The 16,418-nt window shown below is 49.2% G+C and overlaps 1 protein-coding gene across 1 annotated transcript in view; it reads right to left on the bottom strand.

Moving 5' to 3' along the window:
* Window positions 1-16,418, bottom strand: part of ATP2C2 (ATPase, Ca++ transporting, type 2C, member 2) — a 41,302-nt gene that overhangs the window by 9,378 nt on the left and 15,506 nt on the right. The window contains exons 9-18 of the mRNA XM_006888872.1: window positions 15,623-15,683; window positions 13,138-13,287; window positions 12,991-13,059; window positions 11,598-11,673; window positions 8,783-8,849; window positions 4,213-4,337; window positions 3,774-3,871; window positions 2,071-2,172; window positions 910-999; window positions 629-730 (exon numbers count right to left, since the gene is read on the bottom strand). Coding sequence (XP_006888934.1) covers window positions 629-730; window positions 910-999; window positions 2,071-2,172; window positions 3,774-3,871; window positions 4,213-4,337; window positions 8,783-8,849; window positions 11,598-11,673; window positions 12,991-13,059; window positions 13,138-13,287; window positions 15,623-15,683 — 940 coding nt within the window. The remainder of the gene's footprint in view (window positions 1-628; window positions 731-909; window positions 1,000-2,070; window positions 2,173-3,773; window positions 3,872-4,212; window positions 4,338-8,782; window positions 8,850-11,597; window positions 11,674-12,990; window positions 13,060-13,137; window positions 13,288-15,622; window positions 15,684-16,418) is intronic.

A 16,418-nucleotide genomic window follows, 5' to 3' on the forward strand; every position in this document is an offset into this window, starting at 1 on the left:
GGAACTGGCCGTAGTGGGCTGCACCGCTGAGCCGGGCAATGGGATGCCGAGGGAGGTGGGGACATTAAGAATGACCCTCGTGTGACACAGAGATGGGCAGTGAGCATGCACTGTCGGGGCGATGGTACGGGCCGACCTGCCGGGCAGTGAGTGGGAAGCACCTGTGGAGCACGCTAAGCGAGGTGTGCCGGAGAGGCTGCGCGGTTGACTCAAGGGGTGGGCCTCTATGGAGGTTAGAATCCACCAGCTGGACCGACAGCCTCCAAAAATCCACTGGACGGTCAGCTGTGAGTCGATTCCGACAGGACGGCAATGAGAGTGAGTGGGAATAAGCTGCTTAGAAGTGATTCCCGTGATCTGCATTCTCACAGAACTAGTTTGAAGGAGATCGGGGGTGGGGGGCAAAACTAGTTCCCTTCTCAGCTATGAATCAAAAGGTTGGTGGTTCAAACCCATGCAGGGGCTTCTCAGGAGAAAGCCCTGAAATCTGGTCCCATAGAGATGACAGTCTGGACAGTGCCGTCTCTGTCACGTGGGGTCAGTCACAGATTAAAACTGGACAGGACGGGCCGTGACAACAGAGACACCAGGGATGTTGGTATTGGGAGGCGGCAGGTGATGCACTCACCTCGTTCTTCGGGCTGCACTGCACCGCCATCCACTTCTGCTCTGAGCTGAAGGGAATCTCCTTTTTCCTGATGTAGGAATCTTTGATATCACTTAAGTCCATCTGGGAGAATGGAACGAGGTTTCTGATGAGTCCTCAAAGCCAGACCCGAGGTCCGGCTCAACAAGACAGAATTCATCATGCAAACGGCCACCTGCCCAACCTCCGCTCAGATGGAGCTCAGGTTCTGCGACCAACCCGGCTCCGAGTGAGAGGCCTCATGAGGACCCCCAGGGCCCTACCTTCATGGCCAGGGCGACCAGGGCCCCCTCCGTGGGCTGCCCCATCACGGTGTTGTTCCTGAGGACGGCGTTGTTGGCCACGCAGCCTGCCTGAGGGAGAGAGGAGCCTGCTGTGGGCACAAGTGGGGACATGAGCCAGCACTCAAGGGGTCTGGGCTCTCAACAAGGCAGACATGAGGCTCGGGTTTTGAGGGGTTGAAGGCAACACTTGTCAAAAAACCCCTCAAACCAAAACGCTGCGTCTGAATCAATTCCTACTCTGGCGAAGTTCCACCAGGTTTCCGAGGCCGAAAACCTTTACGGGAGGACCGCCCGTCTTCCTCTTCTGTGGCAGCTGGTGGGTATGAACTGCTGACCCTCTGCTCAGCAGCCCCACATGTAACACAGCAGTGTTCTCTGTACACCTTACAGACCTGTCCACTGCTTGTCTGAAGCTGAGCCATAATCTCCGAGGTCAGACCAGTCTCCATCTGACCGTAAAGTCTAATCCTTATCTATGTATTTCTAAAAATATGATGGTAGGTTTTGCTCCATGGTTTTCTCCCATTCTCCCCAGGACCTTGGCTGTGCGTCCTTTCAGAGTGGCTGGCAGCACCGTCCGGGTCTGGTTTCGCAGCTGTGGAGGCTAAAGGTCACGGAGGTGGTGGGCTTAGCGTGTTCCTGGCTAGCTTTTGGAAGCAGAGCACCAGGTCTGCCCTCCCCTTCCGTGTCGGCCTGGAAGCGCGGCTGACCAGCCGACCACGTTCAGCATGTCACAAGCTCCATTGAGAGATGAGTGGTGGACAGGCGTGAGGTGCACTGACTGGGATTCGAACTGGAGTCTCCTGCACAGAAGGCTGGAGTTCTACCACCGAGCCACCACTGCTCTCACCTACATCCTTGGGGACTACCTGTTGAGTGCTCACTTTCCAAAACTGTTGGAGTCTCACTCTGTGCAGTGTCTTCTCTGGGCTCTCCAGCGAGCAGGGGGAACTGGGAGCATTCGAGCTCTTGTCTGACCTCTTCCGGGCCTCTTTCTAGCACTCAGAACTGCTAAACCCTGGGTGGTACTCAGTCATTACCAGCAGAGTTGGTTCAAGGAAGAGTCCTTTTCAGAGCCCCCCCGCCCCCAGCCCCATCCTACATTCATCTCACCACCAGGGCACGTTCACACTTCCTTACCTCCACCAGTTTCCCCACCGAGACATTGGAAAACTCCTTAAGCACATCTTTGGATGGTAAAAGACACACGCTCCCTTGACCGTTGTACCCAACTCCGCTGACCTGCAGGGATGTAAGACTGTCTTCAGAGGTGATGTAGCCAAGAGTTAAAAGCATCCTTCTCCCTCGGCCCAAAGTCTGTCCCCCAGGGCTCAATCTCCAGGGCGAAGCCCTAAACCTGGACTAGGCTTTGTGTACAGATGTTCGTGCCGCATCACTTCCTAACTGAAACACCTCACCAACTAACACTGCAACATGTGCTCAACAGGACACTGTGCGGTCAATAAAAGTGACGCTTAAGATAGCTACATAACAGAAGAGCATTTATGCTGCAGAATAGGGCTCAGCAGACTTTCGTACAGAATCAAATCCAGCCCAACCCACGGTTCCGACTCAGAGAGGCCCTGCAGGACAGAGGTGAAGGGCCCTGCAGCATCTCCAAGGCTGTAAATCTTCACGTGAACAGACTGCCATGTCTTTCTCCTGTGGAGCAGCGGGTGGGTTCACATCACCGACCTTTTGATTAGAGGCCGGGTGTTTAACCATTGCACCACAGGCTGTTTCTTACAGAGCCAGGCAGGAAATAGTTCAGACGGTGCCCAGTCTCCCGAAACTACTCAACTCTCCGTTGTAACTCAAATGCAGCCATAGACAAGTAGCACAGACAAACGGGTGCGGATGTGCACCAATAAAACTGTATTTTGCCAAGTAGACTGAGCCCACAGACAGTCCTTTCCCAACTCCTGACTTTGTGGGGAGGAAAACAGGATATAAAAACTTCAGGTTCAGGGACCTCACAACCATGCCAAACAAATGGGATTGAAAAATACAAATGTGTAGTTAGGGGATGGGCAATTGTGTTACTATTTTTTAAAATTATTATTATTATTATTATTAACTTGTTATGTGCTGTCAAATCACATCCGACTGGCACAGGAGGACACTGCCCCTCCTTCTCCAGCAGAGCATCTGGTGAATTTGAACCTCTTCCCTTTGAGACCGCAATGCAGCTTCTTACCACTAGGCCACCAGCGCTCCTGTGTTACTGTTTTTTAACATCTGCAGCACTGAGGCTACGTATGATCAGTCATATGATTCTGTGCGATCACTTAAGGTCATGTCTTCTTTGGTTTCTTCAAGTTTCTTGTCTAGGAAATTGGGGCTTTGGACCAGTTTGAATCTATTCACTCCTGGCTAAAGAAGTGAAACGGAAAGATACTTAGATTCTTAAAGACTGGAGGTGAACAGGAATGAGAATCAGAATTGAAAAACTTTCAGGTTGAAACCCTAGTGAGCCTTTTTAGGAGCTTGGTGAAGGAGCCTGGGCCGTTGTCAGGACCACAGAGAGCAACCCACATTCCAAGCAGTGTGGCTAAGCACCATCTATGAGCTGGGCCTGGCTGTTCTGATACTGCAAAGCAAGAGATGTGGCTGCTACACTGTTGAAACAGGGAGATTAAGTTTCCAACAGGGCTGTAGCCCGTAATTATTCCAGTTTTGATTATAACTGGAGTTCACACAAATTTAAAAGATTCAAGTCTGTTCCAACGTCACTTTCTCAGTCATGCTTGAAACAGGTGGAACAGGTCTGAAGCTCCAGGGAAGTAACAGGTGTGTCATGGCAAACCTTGCTCTTAAATCTGACCAGTTCTCACAGGACTCACCTCAGCATGGAGCCCATCTGACGTCACGAGCTGGGTCACCGTCATCTCATTGGCTGTCAGAGTCCCCGTCTTGTCAGAACAGATGATATTGCAGCAACCTGGGACCAGTAAACTCACATCAGATCTTATCGAAAGAGAAGTGGGCACCACCAACTCAGGGTAATGAAACACTCTGGCACCAGAACACCCACACTGCCCAACGGAGAAGAATTCACATCCGCTGGAGACCCTCAGGGGCAGCCCTGGTAGCACAGTGGGTAAGAGCCCTGAGCTGCTAAGCAAAGGGTCGGTGGTTTGAATCCACTAGTTGTTCCTCCGGAGAAGGAGGTGGCAATCTGCTCCCATGAAGGTTTAGCCTTGGATAAGCTCCAGGGCAGTCCTCCTCCGCTCTACGGGGCGCTGTGAGCTGACAGTGGTGGCGGGTTTGGGCGTCCCTCACCGAGCGTCTCCACGATGGGCAGCTTCTTCACGATCACTCGCTTCTTGGCCATCCGCAGCACTCCTAGGACCAGGGTCACCGTGACGACGATGGGAAGACCCTCCGGGATGGCGGCCACGGCCAAGCTAGGGGAAGAGGTCACAGGACAGCTCTGGTAGTCTACACTGGAGGGCCGTGTGAATCTCAAGTGAGAGGGGTAGGTAGCATCTTGAGGTGCTGGCTTTCGCCTTTGGTGTTCCCACACATGTGACACCAGCAGCCACCACCCTGAGCGTTCCTGGAAACACTGCTTGTGGGACAGACCCTCCCGTATCACATACCCACACTGTGGGCAGTACTCTGCTGGCTGTGTCCTTCTAGTGCTTCTCACTTACATTATTCTCACTCTCTGGAGAGAAACAGGAGGGGTAGCGCAGTGAGGAACAGTTTAAACACTCTTGACTGCTAACCCAAAGTCAGGGGTTCAAATCCGCCTCACGAGAAGCATGCAGCTGTCTGCTTTCATAAATATTACACCCCAGGGGACAACTCTGTCCTATGTAGTCACTGTGAAGTAATTTCACAGCGACAGGTTTAGTGGCTTGGGTTCTTCTGTAAGTCAGACAGGAAATGAGAGCTGAGGGCTCTCAGGCTCTTACGGCTTGCCAGCCATGGCTGACGCATTGTTCAGGGATGTCCACCTCTCTCGCCCCTTCAACAGCGTCTGCACCACCCTTCCAATACTGTCATGGTTGACTGGCTGAAAGGAGAACACGTGACTCCACCTGAACCAATGACAGTCTGTCTTGGGAATGTGGATGGGGGCTGAGGCCCATAGATGCCCCTTCCTGTGAGCTGCTCTTGTCAGGTACACAGCAGGATGGAAGGAGGGCTTCTGCCTCCACTGTGTCCCAGGCTCCATGCCATTTGGGAGGACTGGTTTAGGGCTCTTTGCTGACCTCCAGCACACAAGACAAACTGATGATGCTACCAACCTTGGTAGCTTCATGGAGTACTTTGCCTTCAGGGTCACCATCCCCCATCCCAGTGAGGGACTTCAGGAGAATCCAGAAAGTACTAAAGGTCCTGATGTGGGATGCAACGACTGAGAGAGAGTTTCCCAAACCAATCAACAAAGTGTTCTTCCTACCATTTTATCCCTAACTCATATGTGTAGCTTGATGCTTAAAATAATCTAAGGAAAAGGTGCTTTAAAAGAAAAAAGAAATACTGTCAGTCAGTCAGTGGCATGACACTTTCTCATCATAGCATGCAGAAGTTGCAGTTCAGACTCAGAGCAGTGAAAATGTGGGGGGAAAAACCCAACAAAAAACCAATATGCTGCTTAAATCCTGAATTGCACCACTTTGAGACCAGAAGAACTAGATGGTGCCCAGTATCAACCGCTCGAAAAGAGATCACAGTAGAAGACCCTGGGTAGAGTGGGTGAAAAGGTGCAGCAACTCAAAATCATACAAAAGAGGCCAAGCTCACTGGTCCAATAGAGACTGGTGGAACCTCTGAGACAGTGACCCTTCAAACTTAGAACAAACTTACTCTCGTGGCTCAACTTTAAGCGAAACAGTTCACAGGCTTATAACAAGATCAAGGAGACACTCAGTCCTTAGACTACTCAAGTGCATAAGCTCAAAAGAGCCACATTTGCTCAAGGACAAAGCTCAGAAAGGACAGACAGAAGTATTAGTGGAAATGAGAACCACAGGAAGGAAGTGGGTAGAGTGCCATTATATTCTGAGTGTTGTCATTAATGCCACAGAACAGAACAATTTTTCTTTGTAAACGTTTACTCAAATTACATAAAAACAAACAAAAAAATGCCACTTAGAAGCAAAGAAATTCAGTACCTGGATGGTGACCTTCCCTCCCCTACCCCAGTCACGAGGGAACAAGTTAAGAATTTGCTCAAGGAGGCTGTGGCTAGTTTCCATGGTGACAGCAACAAGGTGCCACGAGTTTTATGGCAGAGGTTGAGATGATGAGCTGACCAAACATTTGCTTAGGTTATTACAGGACTTTCCCCTCTGCAGAGAGGGAAGAGTGTTGTTCATGTCCTCAGACACGTTCATGACCAGAAAGTGAACCCACAAGGACTAGAATCAGCAGGAGAAGCGGTAACGGGCATAGAGGGGAGACACGGCAAGTATGGTTCCAAACCACCCAATAACACAAATATTTGTATTTAAGCGAGTTGCACAATATTTTGGTTTTACCAGTAGTGCACGCTTAAGTGACGTTTCTGCAACTGCTGAAGGAAGCCTGGTGATGCAGGGCCTTATGTGCTGCACCGCCAGCTGAAAGGTGGGCAGTTTGCATGTACCAGCTGCTCTGTGGGAGAACAATGAGGCAGGCTGACGTCTCAGGAAGCTGACAGAGGGTCGCGAGGAGTCAGAGCCACCTGACGGTGCAGCGCGGAATCAACATGACGGCGGAGGCCGGGCAATGTACGGTATGTTTTGGGTTGCTAACTGAAAGATGAGTGGTTTGAACCCACCAGCTACTTGATGACAGAAAGGTGGACAACCTCCTGCCATAAAGATTTATGGCTTCAGAAACCAGGGGAAGGTCACTATGCGTTGAGGACAACGGGCTTGGTTTTGGGACGGGAAGTCTGTGAAGTATGCAGCGTTGCTGTTGTTGTGTACCACAGAGTCAGAGCCAACCCTCTGGGGGGGTTTTCAGAGGCAGTTAATCACACAGGAGGAGACTGCCCATCCTTCTCCCTCAAAGTATGCAACAGCTTGATGAAAAAGTTTTAAATACGGTGAGGATGACCAAATAGGGACACAGAGGCACAACTGAGATAGGCTGTTGGAATAAGGCACCAAAGATTTGCTCGGTGTAGGGCTGTCAGAGCTTCAATTTGCAAAAAGTACAATAAAGTGACTGAGAAGCAGCTGTCTGAACAGATAAGGGAACAGCACTTGGTTTAAAATCAGCAAAGGTGTGCAGCAGGGTTGTGTCCTTTCCCCACACTTACTCAATCTGTTATTCAACTTGTATGCTGAACAAGTAATCTGAGAAGCTGGACTCTGTGAAGAATTACGTGGCATCAGGATTGGAAGAAGACTCATCAACAGCCTGCATTATGCAGAAGACATCTTGCTTGCTGGAAGTAAAGAGCATTTGAAACGCTTGCTGTAGAAGATCAAAGACTACAACCTTCAATGCAGATTACATCCCAGCACGAAGAAAACAATCCTTACCACCAGGCCAGTGGGCATTTATCATGACAGATGAAGAAATGACTGACGTTATCAACAATTTCATTTTACTCGCATCCATAATCAAGACCAATGGTAGCCACAGTCAAGAAATCAAAAGATGTGCTGCGTTAGGGAAATCTGCTGTCCAGGACCTCTCCAAAGTGTTAAGGTCTCAAGGATGTCTGGTGGAAGCCCTGGTATTTTTCACTGCTTTGTATGCATCTGAAAGTTGGACAGTGACTAGCGATGAAAGAACGGGTACCTTTGAACTGTTGACGGAGACCGCAGAATATCTCATGGACTGCCAAAAGAACAAACAAATCTATTTTAGAAGATCTGAAACCAGGGCGCTCCTTAGAGGCAAAGATGGTGGCTTTTCGTCTCATAGTTTGATCATGTTGTCAGGAGAGACTAGTCCTTGGAAAAAGTCTTCATGCTGGGGAAGGTGGAGAGTCAGAGAAAGAGAGGAGGGCTCTCAAGATGGACTGACCCAGTGACTGAACAGTGGACTGCAGTAGGTCAGACATGGAGTGACCCGGCGACTGTATCAATGGACTGGAGCAGGTCAGAGATGGACTGACCCAGTGACTGTGACAATGGAGTGGAGCAGGTTAGAGATGGACTGACCAGTGACTGAACAGTGGCCTGGAGCATGTCAGAGATGGAGTGACCCAGTGACTGTGACAATGGACTGGAGCAGGTTAGAGATGGACTGACCAGTGACTACAACAATGGACTAGAGCAGGTCAGAGACGGACTGACCCAGAGATGACTGACCTGGCCACTGTACCAATGGACTGCAGCAGATTAGAGATGGACTGACCCAGTGACTGTACCAATGGACTGCAGCAGATTAGAGATGGACTGACCCAGTGACTGTACCAATGGGCTGGAGCCCTGAGATGGACTGACCAGTGACTACAACAATGGACTGGAGCAGGTCTGAGACCATGAGGTGGCACAGGACCAAGCAAGCTTCGGCTCTGATGTTCACAACAATAACATGAGGTCTGCCTGCTTCGGATGGTCCTGAATGATCAGTGCACAGGGACGAGGAAGAAACTGCTGACGAGGACAACTCCCACGTGATTTATTCTGGAAACACTCACTGTTCTGCCACCTTTGGTTTCTGAGAGTTCCTGTGGCTTTAAATCGGGAACCCCTCCTCACGCGATGTCTGAACTGAACAGAGCAAACTCCCCTCACAGCCTGATGACCACAGCTAAGTGCAGGGAGCGTGGTGGAAAGCAAGCGAAGGCAAGAAGCCAGAAAGGAAAAGCAGTGTCCTGGGGGCGGGGGCCTCTCTGTCCAGTTCCTGGGCCGAGCAATGCTCAGCAAGCCAGCGGCCCCTCTCACAGTGGCCTTACCTGACACCAATTGTGAACATGCTGAGAAGCGGCCGCCCTTCCAGCCAGCCTGTGAACATGATCAGACCTGGAGGGGACAGAGGAAGACAGGTGTGCTCACCAACGTCCGAGTGCATCCAACACGGACTTCCTGAAGGAGTCACACGACTATAGCGCAGAGGTGGACAGCCTCAGGTGCTTTCCTCCTTTTAGTAAGAAAGTTACTTTTTCGTCTACTAAAAACATACTTTTCTTTTTAATTTTTCACTGTGATTTGGGCAGGAGTTTACAAAGCATCCCTCAACCATCCATCCACATGTTGTTTTATGGCACGGATTACAATCCCTAAGTTGCCTCTTCACTCTTCCTCCCATCTCTCCCTGGTTCTACCTTCCGTTCGTCTTTCTGTCCTCTCTCTTTCTGCTTAGAGTGGAGCATAGCGTCTGGTACGTCACAGGACGCACCCTAAAGGACCTAACTCAAACGCAGGGATTTGAACCTGTGGTTCGGTCATCACCTCTGTAAATTAGGACCTTGTACATGGGCACAACACCCACATATGCTGCTTGTGGTCTCGTAAGAAACAAATAGGTGGCCAGGTGGCGGTCAGCAGCTTGAACACTGGGGGAGAAAGTGGAAGCAGTCTGCTTCTGTAAAGATGGACTGCCTTGGAAACACCCAGGGGCAGCTCTACTCAGTCCTGTAGGCCTGCTATGAACTGGACTAGAGTTGATGGCAATGGGCTTGGTTTTTAGGAAAAACACAGTAGTGCCCCACTCAAAGACAGCATCGACTTAATCACGTTCAATATGTGTGGCTCTTCAGAGTCCTGCCCGTCAGTCCTCCCTCCAGAGCCTGATGGGGGAGACTGGATCATGGGCACAATTCCTGAGAGCCACACATGAGAGGTAGCATGGCCACTCGCCTCTTATCGGCACGGCTGTTTACTGCCTACCTCTAGCAATAGATCTGGTCGCTATGCAACAGCTACAGGGCCACTGTGTAGCACAAAGTCACTGAACTGGTTTGAAGCCCTACGCACACAGGGCTGCTAATCCATTGCCATCAAGTTGATTGCTTGAATCTCTACTGAGTTTCCAAGGCTGTAACTCTTTAAGCAAGAAGACCATCTCATCTTTTTCTCATGGAGCAGCTGGTGGGTTCAAACAGCCAATCTTCTCTTTTTTGTTAATAGTCCAACCTATTACACATCACGAGGGCTCCTTGAAGTGCTGCTAAGGATGTTCTCTGGCTCCACAGCTTCAGTCAGACTCTCCAGAGCCTTAACAAACCTTACTTATGCTGCAGGTAGTGACTAGCTGATTATTTCCTTCACCAATGTCAGGTGGGGATCTTATGAGGCACTGGCTGACCCTGAAGATTGAGAATGAAGGTTACAGGGTGCCAAGGCTGGAAGAGCAAGACAGAGCTGGTGAAGGGACTAGGGCAGGCTCATGGACATTCAGGGTCAAGATCCACAAGATGCTGTTAAGATCCACAAATGTGGTGAGCTCTGGTGGCCTAGTGGCAAGAACCTATACTCCAATCCCTGAGGTGCATGGTTCAAATCCACCAGATGCTCTGCTGGAAAAGGAGGGACAATCTCCTCCTCCTATTCCAGTCAGATCTGATTTGAAGGTACACACACACAGACACATAAATTAAAAAAAAAAAGATCCACAAATGTGTGCCAAAGGCCAGGAGGCTTAAGGCACCACCTGCTTGTTAGCGGCTGACTCCTAGCAACCACAGCACAGGATAATCTGATCACTGTTTATATCGAGTTCTCTTGGGCTGGTTTTCAGATGTGTATCACCAGGCCTTTCTTCCCAGCCCATCTTGGTTTGAAAGCTCCACTGAAACCTGTTCAGCATTCCAGCAACATACAACCAACCACAGAAAGATGAGTGGTGGTTTATAAGGTGCTTTAGCCAGGATTTGAAGCTGGGTCTTCTGAATGGAAGGACAGAATTCTACCACAGAGTCACCAGTGTCCTCTATGCAGTCTGATTAGAAGCATAAAAAGGTGGCTAAGGGCTCAGCTAAATCACCTTTCCTTGTTGTTTGGAAGGACTTGTGACTTCATTCTGGTCAATAAAAAAAATAAATATGGCTTTAAAAACTTCTCTCAGAAGCTTCCATGCACTCTCTCCCCTCTTGGCTAAATGAAACTACGGCCTCCGAGGGAGGAAGGCAGAGCAACAATACTGCAGGAGCCTGGGCCACTGAGTCAACATTTAGAGGCAAGCTCTCCTGAAAGTAGGAACACTCCCAATGTGTGAGCAAGAAATGTAAATTTTCAAGGTTATTGCTATTTTTAGAAATGACCACTGAGTTGGGCCCCATTCATGGTAAACCCATGTACAATGGAATAAAATATTGCTAGGTCCCGTGCCATCCCCATGACTGGCTATGGATCAGTCCATGGTGAACAACAGAGCTTTCACTGGCTGCTTTTCAGAAGTAGATAGCCAGACCTTTCATCCTAGTCCATCTTCGTCTGAAAGCTCTGCTAAAACCTGTTCAGCATCCTAGCAATGTACAAGTCTCGACAGGTAGCTAGGTGTGGTTATTCATAAAGTGGCCTGACTGGGAGTGGACTTTAGGCCTCCCACATGGAATGTGAGAATTCTACCACGGAGGCACCTCACTATTTAAAGGAGGTGTTTCTTACCAGAGTTTGCCAGATCTGTCTCAGAGAGAAGCCTCTTGCTGTCAGAGAATCTATGTGCTCGGTCCCAATGTGTACTCAGCTGAGTGACAAGGTACTTGAGACGTAGCCATGACTGCCCTCGGCTGGCCCTCCACATCCCCAGGCCCCAGCACAGATACTCACCAATGATGGCAAATGAGAAGAGTGTCAGCTGCTTCCCAAGCTTGTCCATACTTTTCTGTAAGGGCGTTTTAGGTGTCTGGAAGAGCAAGGACAGTCAGGTGAGGAGACAAGACCTTGAGGACAAACCCTGGCTTCTGTCGGTTTTCTTCAAAACGCACCCCTGGATGTCCCTGTTTTACTGTGGGTGCTAGTTACACAGGACACACGTGTGAAAATCCACTACCTTCTACACTGGACCTCTGTGTATCTTACTGTCTGGAGTCGTACTATTTGTAGGATGTATTGTGGCAAACATCCCAAGATGTATTTTAAACTAACTTTTAAAATAATATATTCATGAGAAAAGAGGGAATAGTAAATAGATGGTGCACACAGCATTTTTAGGGCAGTAAAACTATTTTACAAGACACTGCTGGACAAGGAGTCCTGGTGGCACGGTGCACTAACATATTAGGTTCCTAACTGAAAAATTGGCGGTTTGAATCCTCCACCAATTGCTCTGCAGGAAGAAAGACGAGCAATCTCCTTGGAAACCTGATGGAAACCTGGAAGATCTCGGAAACTAGAACTGACTCCACGGTAGCTGGGTTTTGGTTTGGGGTCCTGACGGACACATGACATTAGTCGTCTGTCAAAACCCATAGGGCTGGAAACAGAGAGTGAACCTGGGTGTGAATTATGTTGTATTTGGTGCCATAATGTAGAATGTGACTTGTAGGATCCCTGTGTGAGAGAACTACTCCGTAAGATTTCCCAGGAAACAAATTGACACATCTTCCTTCCAAAGAGTATCTGGTTGGTTCAAACTGCTGGTCCTTTCAGATCATTCAGTAGCTTAAGCCACTGTGGTTTATTTACAGACTTTGAAAAATAATAGATTGTAGCAAGATCAATCCATCAGTTATAACAGGTGTTCCAAAGGAATGAAGATGTTAATAGCAGGGGACGCATATACAGAAGAAGGGGTATAGATAGAACTCTGCACTTTCTACACAATGTTTCTGTAAACCTAAAATTGCTCTAAAAAGAAAACTCAAACTAAAAAAAATTCATAGCCATTGAACTAGAACCAACTTATAGTTGACCTTCTACCGAGTTCTCTAGGCTATAAATCTACAGATCACATTGGAGGAGGAGGAGGTTGCCTGTCTTTCTTGCATTAAGCCTCTGGAGGATTTGAACTGCCAGAGAGGTATGGTATTTGAGTTACTAGCATGATTCACTACAGACTAAGCCACAAGTGTGACCTCTAAAAACAAAGTTCACTTTAAAAAATGAAATAAGAACTCCTTTTAGTTATATTCATTCCAAAGAGTGGGCAAAGCTAGGACTGCTGGCTGGAGCAACCTTGAAGTTCAGGTTCTGAGAGATCAGAACCACCACAGTGCCTTACCTCTTCAGCCTGCATCATCTTAAAGACTTCTCCAAACTGAGACTTGTCCCCTGTTCCAATCACGACACCCTGCATTCAGGAGAGAGAAGCGTGAGATCAAGGGCTGGAGGCAGGCTGGGGAGGGGGGCTCACGGCCTCTCAGTTCACCTGTCCTTTCCCGTACTGCACCAGCGTTCCCATGAAGACAATGTTGCTCAGAGTGGTGAGGTCACTCCCGCCCAGCAAGGGGCTGGCCGTCTTCACGCAGGGCTCAGCCTCTCCAGTGAAACTAGATTCATCCACCAAGAGGTCTGTCACCTGGGGGCAGAAGGAAAAGAGGATGGAAGCTTCCCTCTCATGGGAGTTAGCGGCTTTAAAAGCTCATCACTTTAATGCCATTTGCTCTCAAGCCCACTAGTAATAGAAGACTAACTAGACTAACTAGCTGAAGCAGGCAATGGAAAGACAGGCAGAAAGCACCAAGGTTTAGAGTGAATGTATTTGCTAGAACATTTTCAAGTTGGCAACTTTAATGCTGGTTGCAATTTACGCCGCCTTATCCAGGGCTGGTGGAACTTAACATGGCAATAAAAAGCAGACATCACCACCCTCTGAGCCAAGAAACGAGTCTTGATCCTCCTTTCCATGGAATTAGGATTTTTCTTAGGGTTGACACAGGTCTTTCTCCATCGCCACGGTCTTTCTGTGCTTGATCTTAGCCAAAAGGCTGAGAAGCCCAGTGCTACTTCTACAGCGTGCTTTCTTTTTTTCTTAAATTTTATTTGCCATTTTGGCAGTAATTCGGGAAGCCTCAGCTCCTCCCTGTCATCACAAAGTCACCGACTGTGACAGATTAGGGGATGGTCTACCTCTCTGGGCTTGAAGCCACACAAGGCCAGGGACTATTTCTCCAGGGTCTCTTCACTCTCAGTGGTTCTGGATACAGGATATATGCTCAGGAGATGTTTGTTAAATGAGTGTGTGATGGCAACAGAGACAGAGGTTGGGCTGAGGGAGGTCACAGTGGGATGGGAAGAGAGGAGAGAGAGAAGTCTGAATTAGGTTTGCAGGATCTTAGACACCAAAACCCACCTGTGTCCCAACCCCTGGGACCTGTGGATATAATGTAAGACAAAGGGTCTGAGAAACTGTAGACCAAGATGGATAAAGACTAAGATGGGAGATGATCTTGGATCCAAGTGGACTCAATGGAATCACCAAAGTCTTTGTAAGTGGAGAAAGGGAGTCAGGGATGACATGAGATGATAAAAATGGGTCAGAGAGAGGACGTGCCAGGAGCCAAGGTGGGCAGGTAACATCTAGAAGCTGGAAAAGGCAAAGGAATGGATTCTCCCCTGGACCAACCAGAGGGAACCATAACCTGCCACCACCTTGACTTTGGCCTTAAGACAATAATAGATGTGAGTCATGTTCAACCATGAAATTCACAAAAATTGTTACATCTCTAAGAGGAAACACATGTATTAAAGAAACTCAAGAGAAAGAGATTGAGTCTGAGACAGATAGCTGGCCATGGGGTGAAAAGACCACCTGGTAATTTAAGAACCTCAAGTGGGGGCCAGAGAGCCTGGGTACGAATCCTCCCACGTGGTGCTGTGTGACAACAGGTGAGTTCCTTCATCTTCCCAAGTTACCATATCCTCACTGTAGATTGCAAAAAGGAACAGAACTGGATCATAAGGAGCCCTGGTGGTACAGTGGTTAAGGCACTTGAACACTAACGGAAAGGTCAGTGGTTCGAATCCACTAGTCACTCTGCTAGAGAACGATGTGGCACTTGACCTTAGAAGCACTACAGGCAGTTCTACTCTGTCTTCTAGGCTCAGAGAGTCAGAGGTGTCGGTGACAGTGGGTCCTGTGGGACCTGGTGAGGGAGCATCGAGCGGCACAGTCTGGAGGGAGTGGTACTGTGAACGCAAACGTGGCACCCCTCTGGTGGTTCAGATCCACCAGTGGCTCCAGCCAACAAAGACAGGCAATCTCCTCCCACGTGACTGGAAGCCTCTGAAAATCTATAGAGGAGTCAGTTTTAAGTCAGTTCCCAACTGGAAGCAATGAGTTGAGTTTTGAGAATTTAATTACATGTTTTATTACAATTCTTTTACATTTGTTTTTCATTTGTAGCAAACATTAATAGTTTTACAGTGTAAAAAAGTTTCCCTGGATTTGGGGGTCCAGCAGCTGACACAAAGCTTCCAACTGTGAGCAAACAAAGTTATTATTCAACACTAATGGAATTGTAAAACACCAACAGGCAAACATGGGGAGTGCTGGAGGCTGGGAGCCTGAAGCAGCAGAATGGTTTCAGCAAACAGGAGATGATCAAATTTAAACAATGAGGGCAGGCAGAGCACCAAGAGAGGGAGGGAGCAATGTGAGTTTTTAAAACTGGTTTCCAAGAGCTGCCGAGTCATGTAATTGATTCAGAGATGAGATGAGATGAATAGTCAAGGCCTGCTCCCCGGCAGACACCCAGGAACCCCACAGGGTGGGAACAGACAGGAAGGGCGAGCTCAGAGGGCAATCTCCTCCCCAAGGGCCTGCACCAGCGCTGCTGAGCCAGCACCTGCCGGACCCCCACTCGTCTTCAATGACGACACCAGAGTGGCTTGCCCACCACTCAGCCTCGTACCCACGTCCGTGAGGGGAAGGTGCACCAGCCTCGCTTCTGAGGAGCATTCTGGCTGTGCCTCCTGACGAGACGGCAGCAAGTGGATCCCACCCGGCTCAGGACAGGACAGGACGGGGGTTTTAGCATTCTGTGTCACTTGCAACTAATCAATCCCAAACATCAGATGACACTGGCGAGCTTCAGCCTCGCCTCTGTGACTGGCACCAAGTTCTCATCAGATATATCCACTGAATGGAATTCTCCACAGTGAGCTGACAGCAGTTCCAGCTTGCTATGGGCTTAGAACGTGCAACCCTAGCATGGTGTCAGGCGCACAGCAGCTACTCAATAAATAACTGGTGAGTAAAAGAGGAGTCATCATGGGATGCTATCACCAGGGCGACTGCCGGAGCCACCAGGAGGCCAGGCACTGTGCACGGCTCACCAGCTCACATGCACATCCTGCCAGCCAAGCACTATGAACAGCTTACCAGCTCTCACATTCACACACACACACACACAGAGCCTGCCGGGCACTGTGCACGGCTCATCAGCTCACACGCATATCCTGCCAGCCAAGCACTATGAACGGATTACCAGCTCGCGCTCTCTCTCTCTCTCACACACACACACACACACATACACACACACATATCCTGCCAGCCAGGCACTGTGCACGGCTCACTAGCTCGTGCTCTCTCTCTCTCACACACACACACACATATCCTGCCAGCCAGGCACTGTGCACGGCTCACTAGCTCTCTCTCTCTCACACACACACACACACACACACACACACACACATATCCTGCCAGCC

Source organism: Elephantulus edwardii, unplaced genomic scaffold (assembly GCF_000299155.1).
Source record: "Elephantulus edwardii isolate Elephantulus edwardi_28Jun2011 unplaced genomic scaffold, EleEdw1.0 scaffold00072, whole genome shotgun sequence".
Classification (NCBI taxonomy): domain Eukaryota; kingdom Metazoa; phylum Chordata; class Mammalia; order Macroscelidea; family Macroscelididae; genus Elephantulus; species Elephantulus edwardii.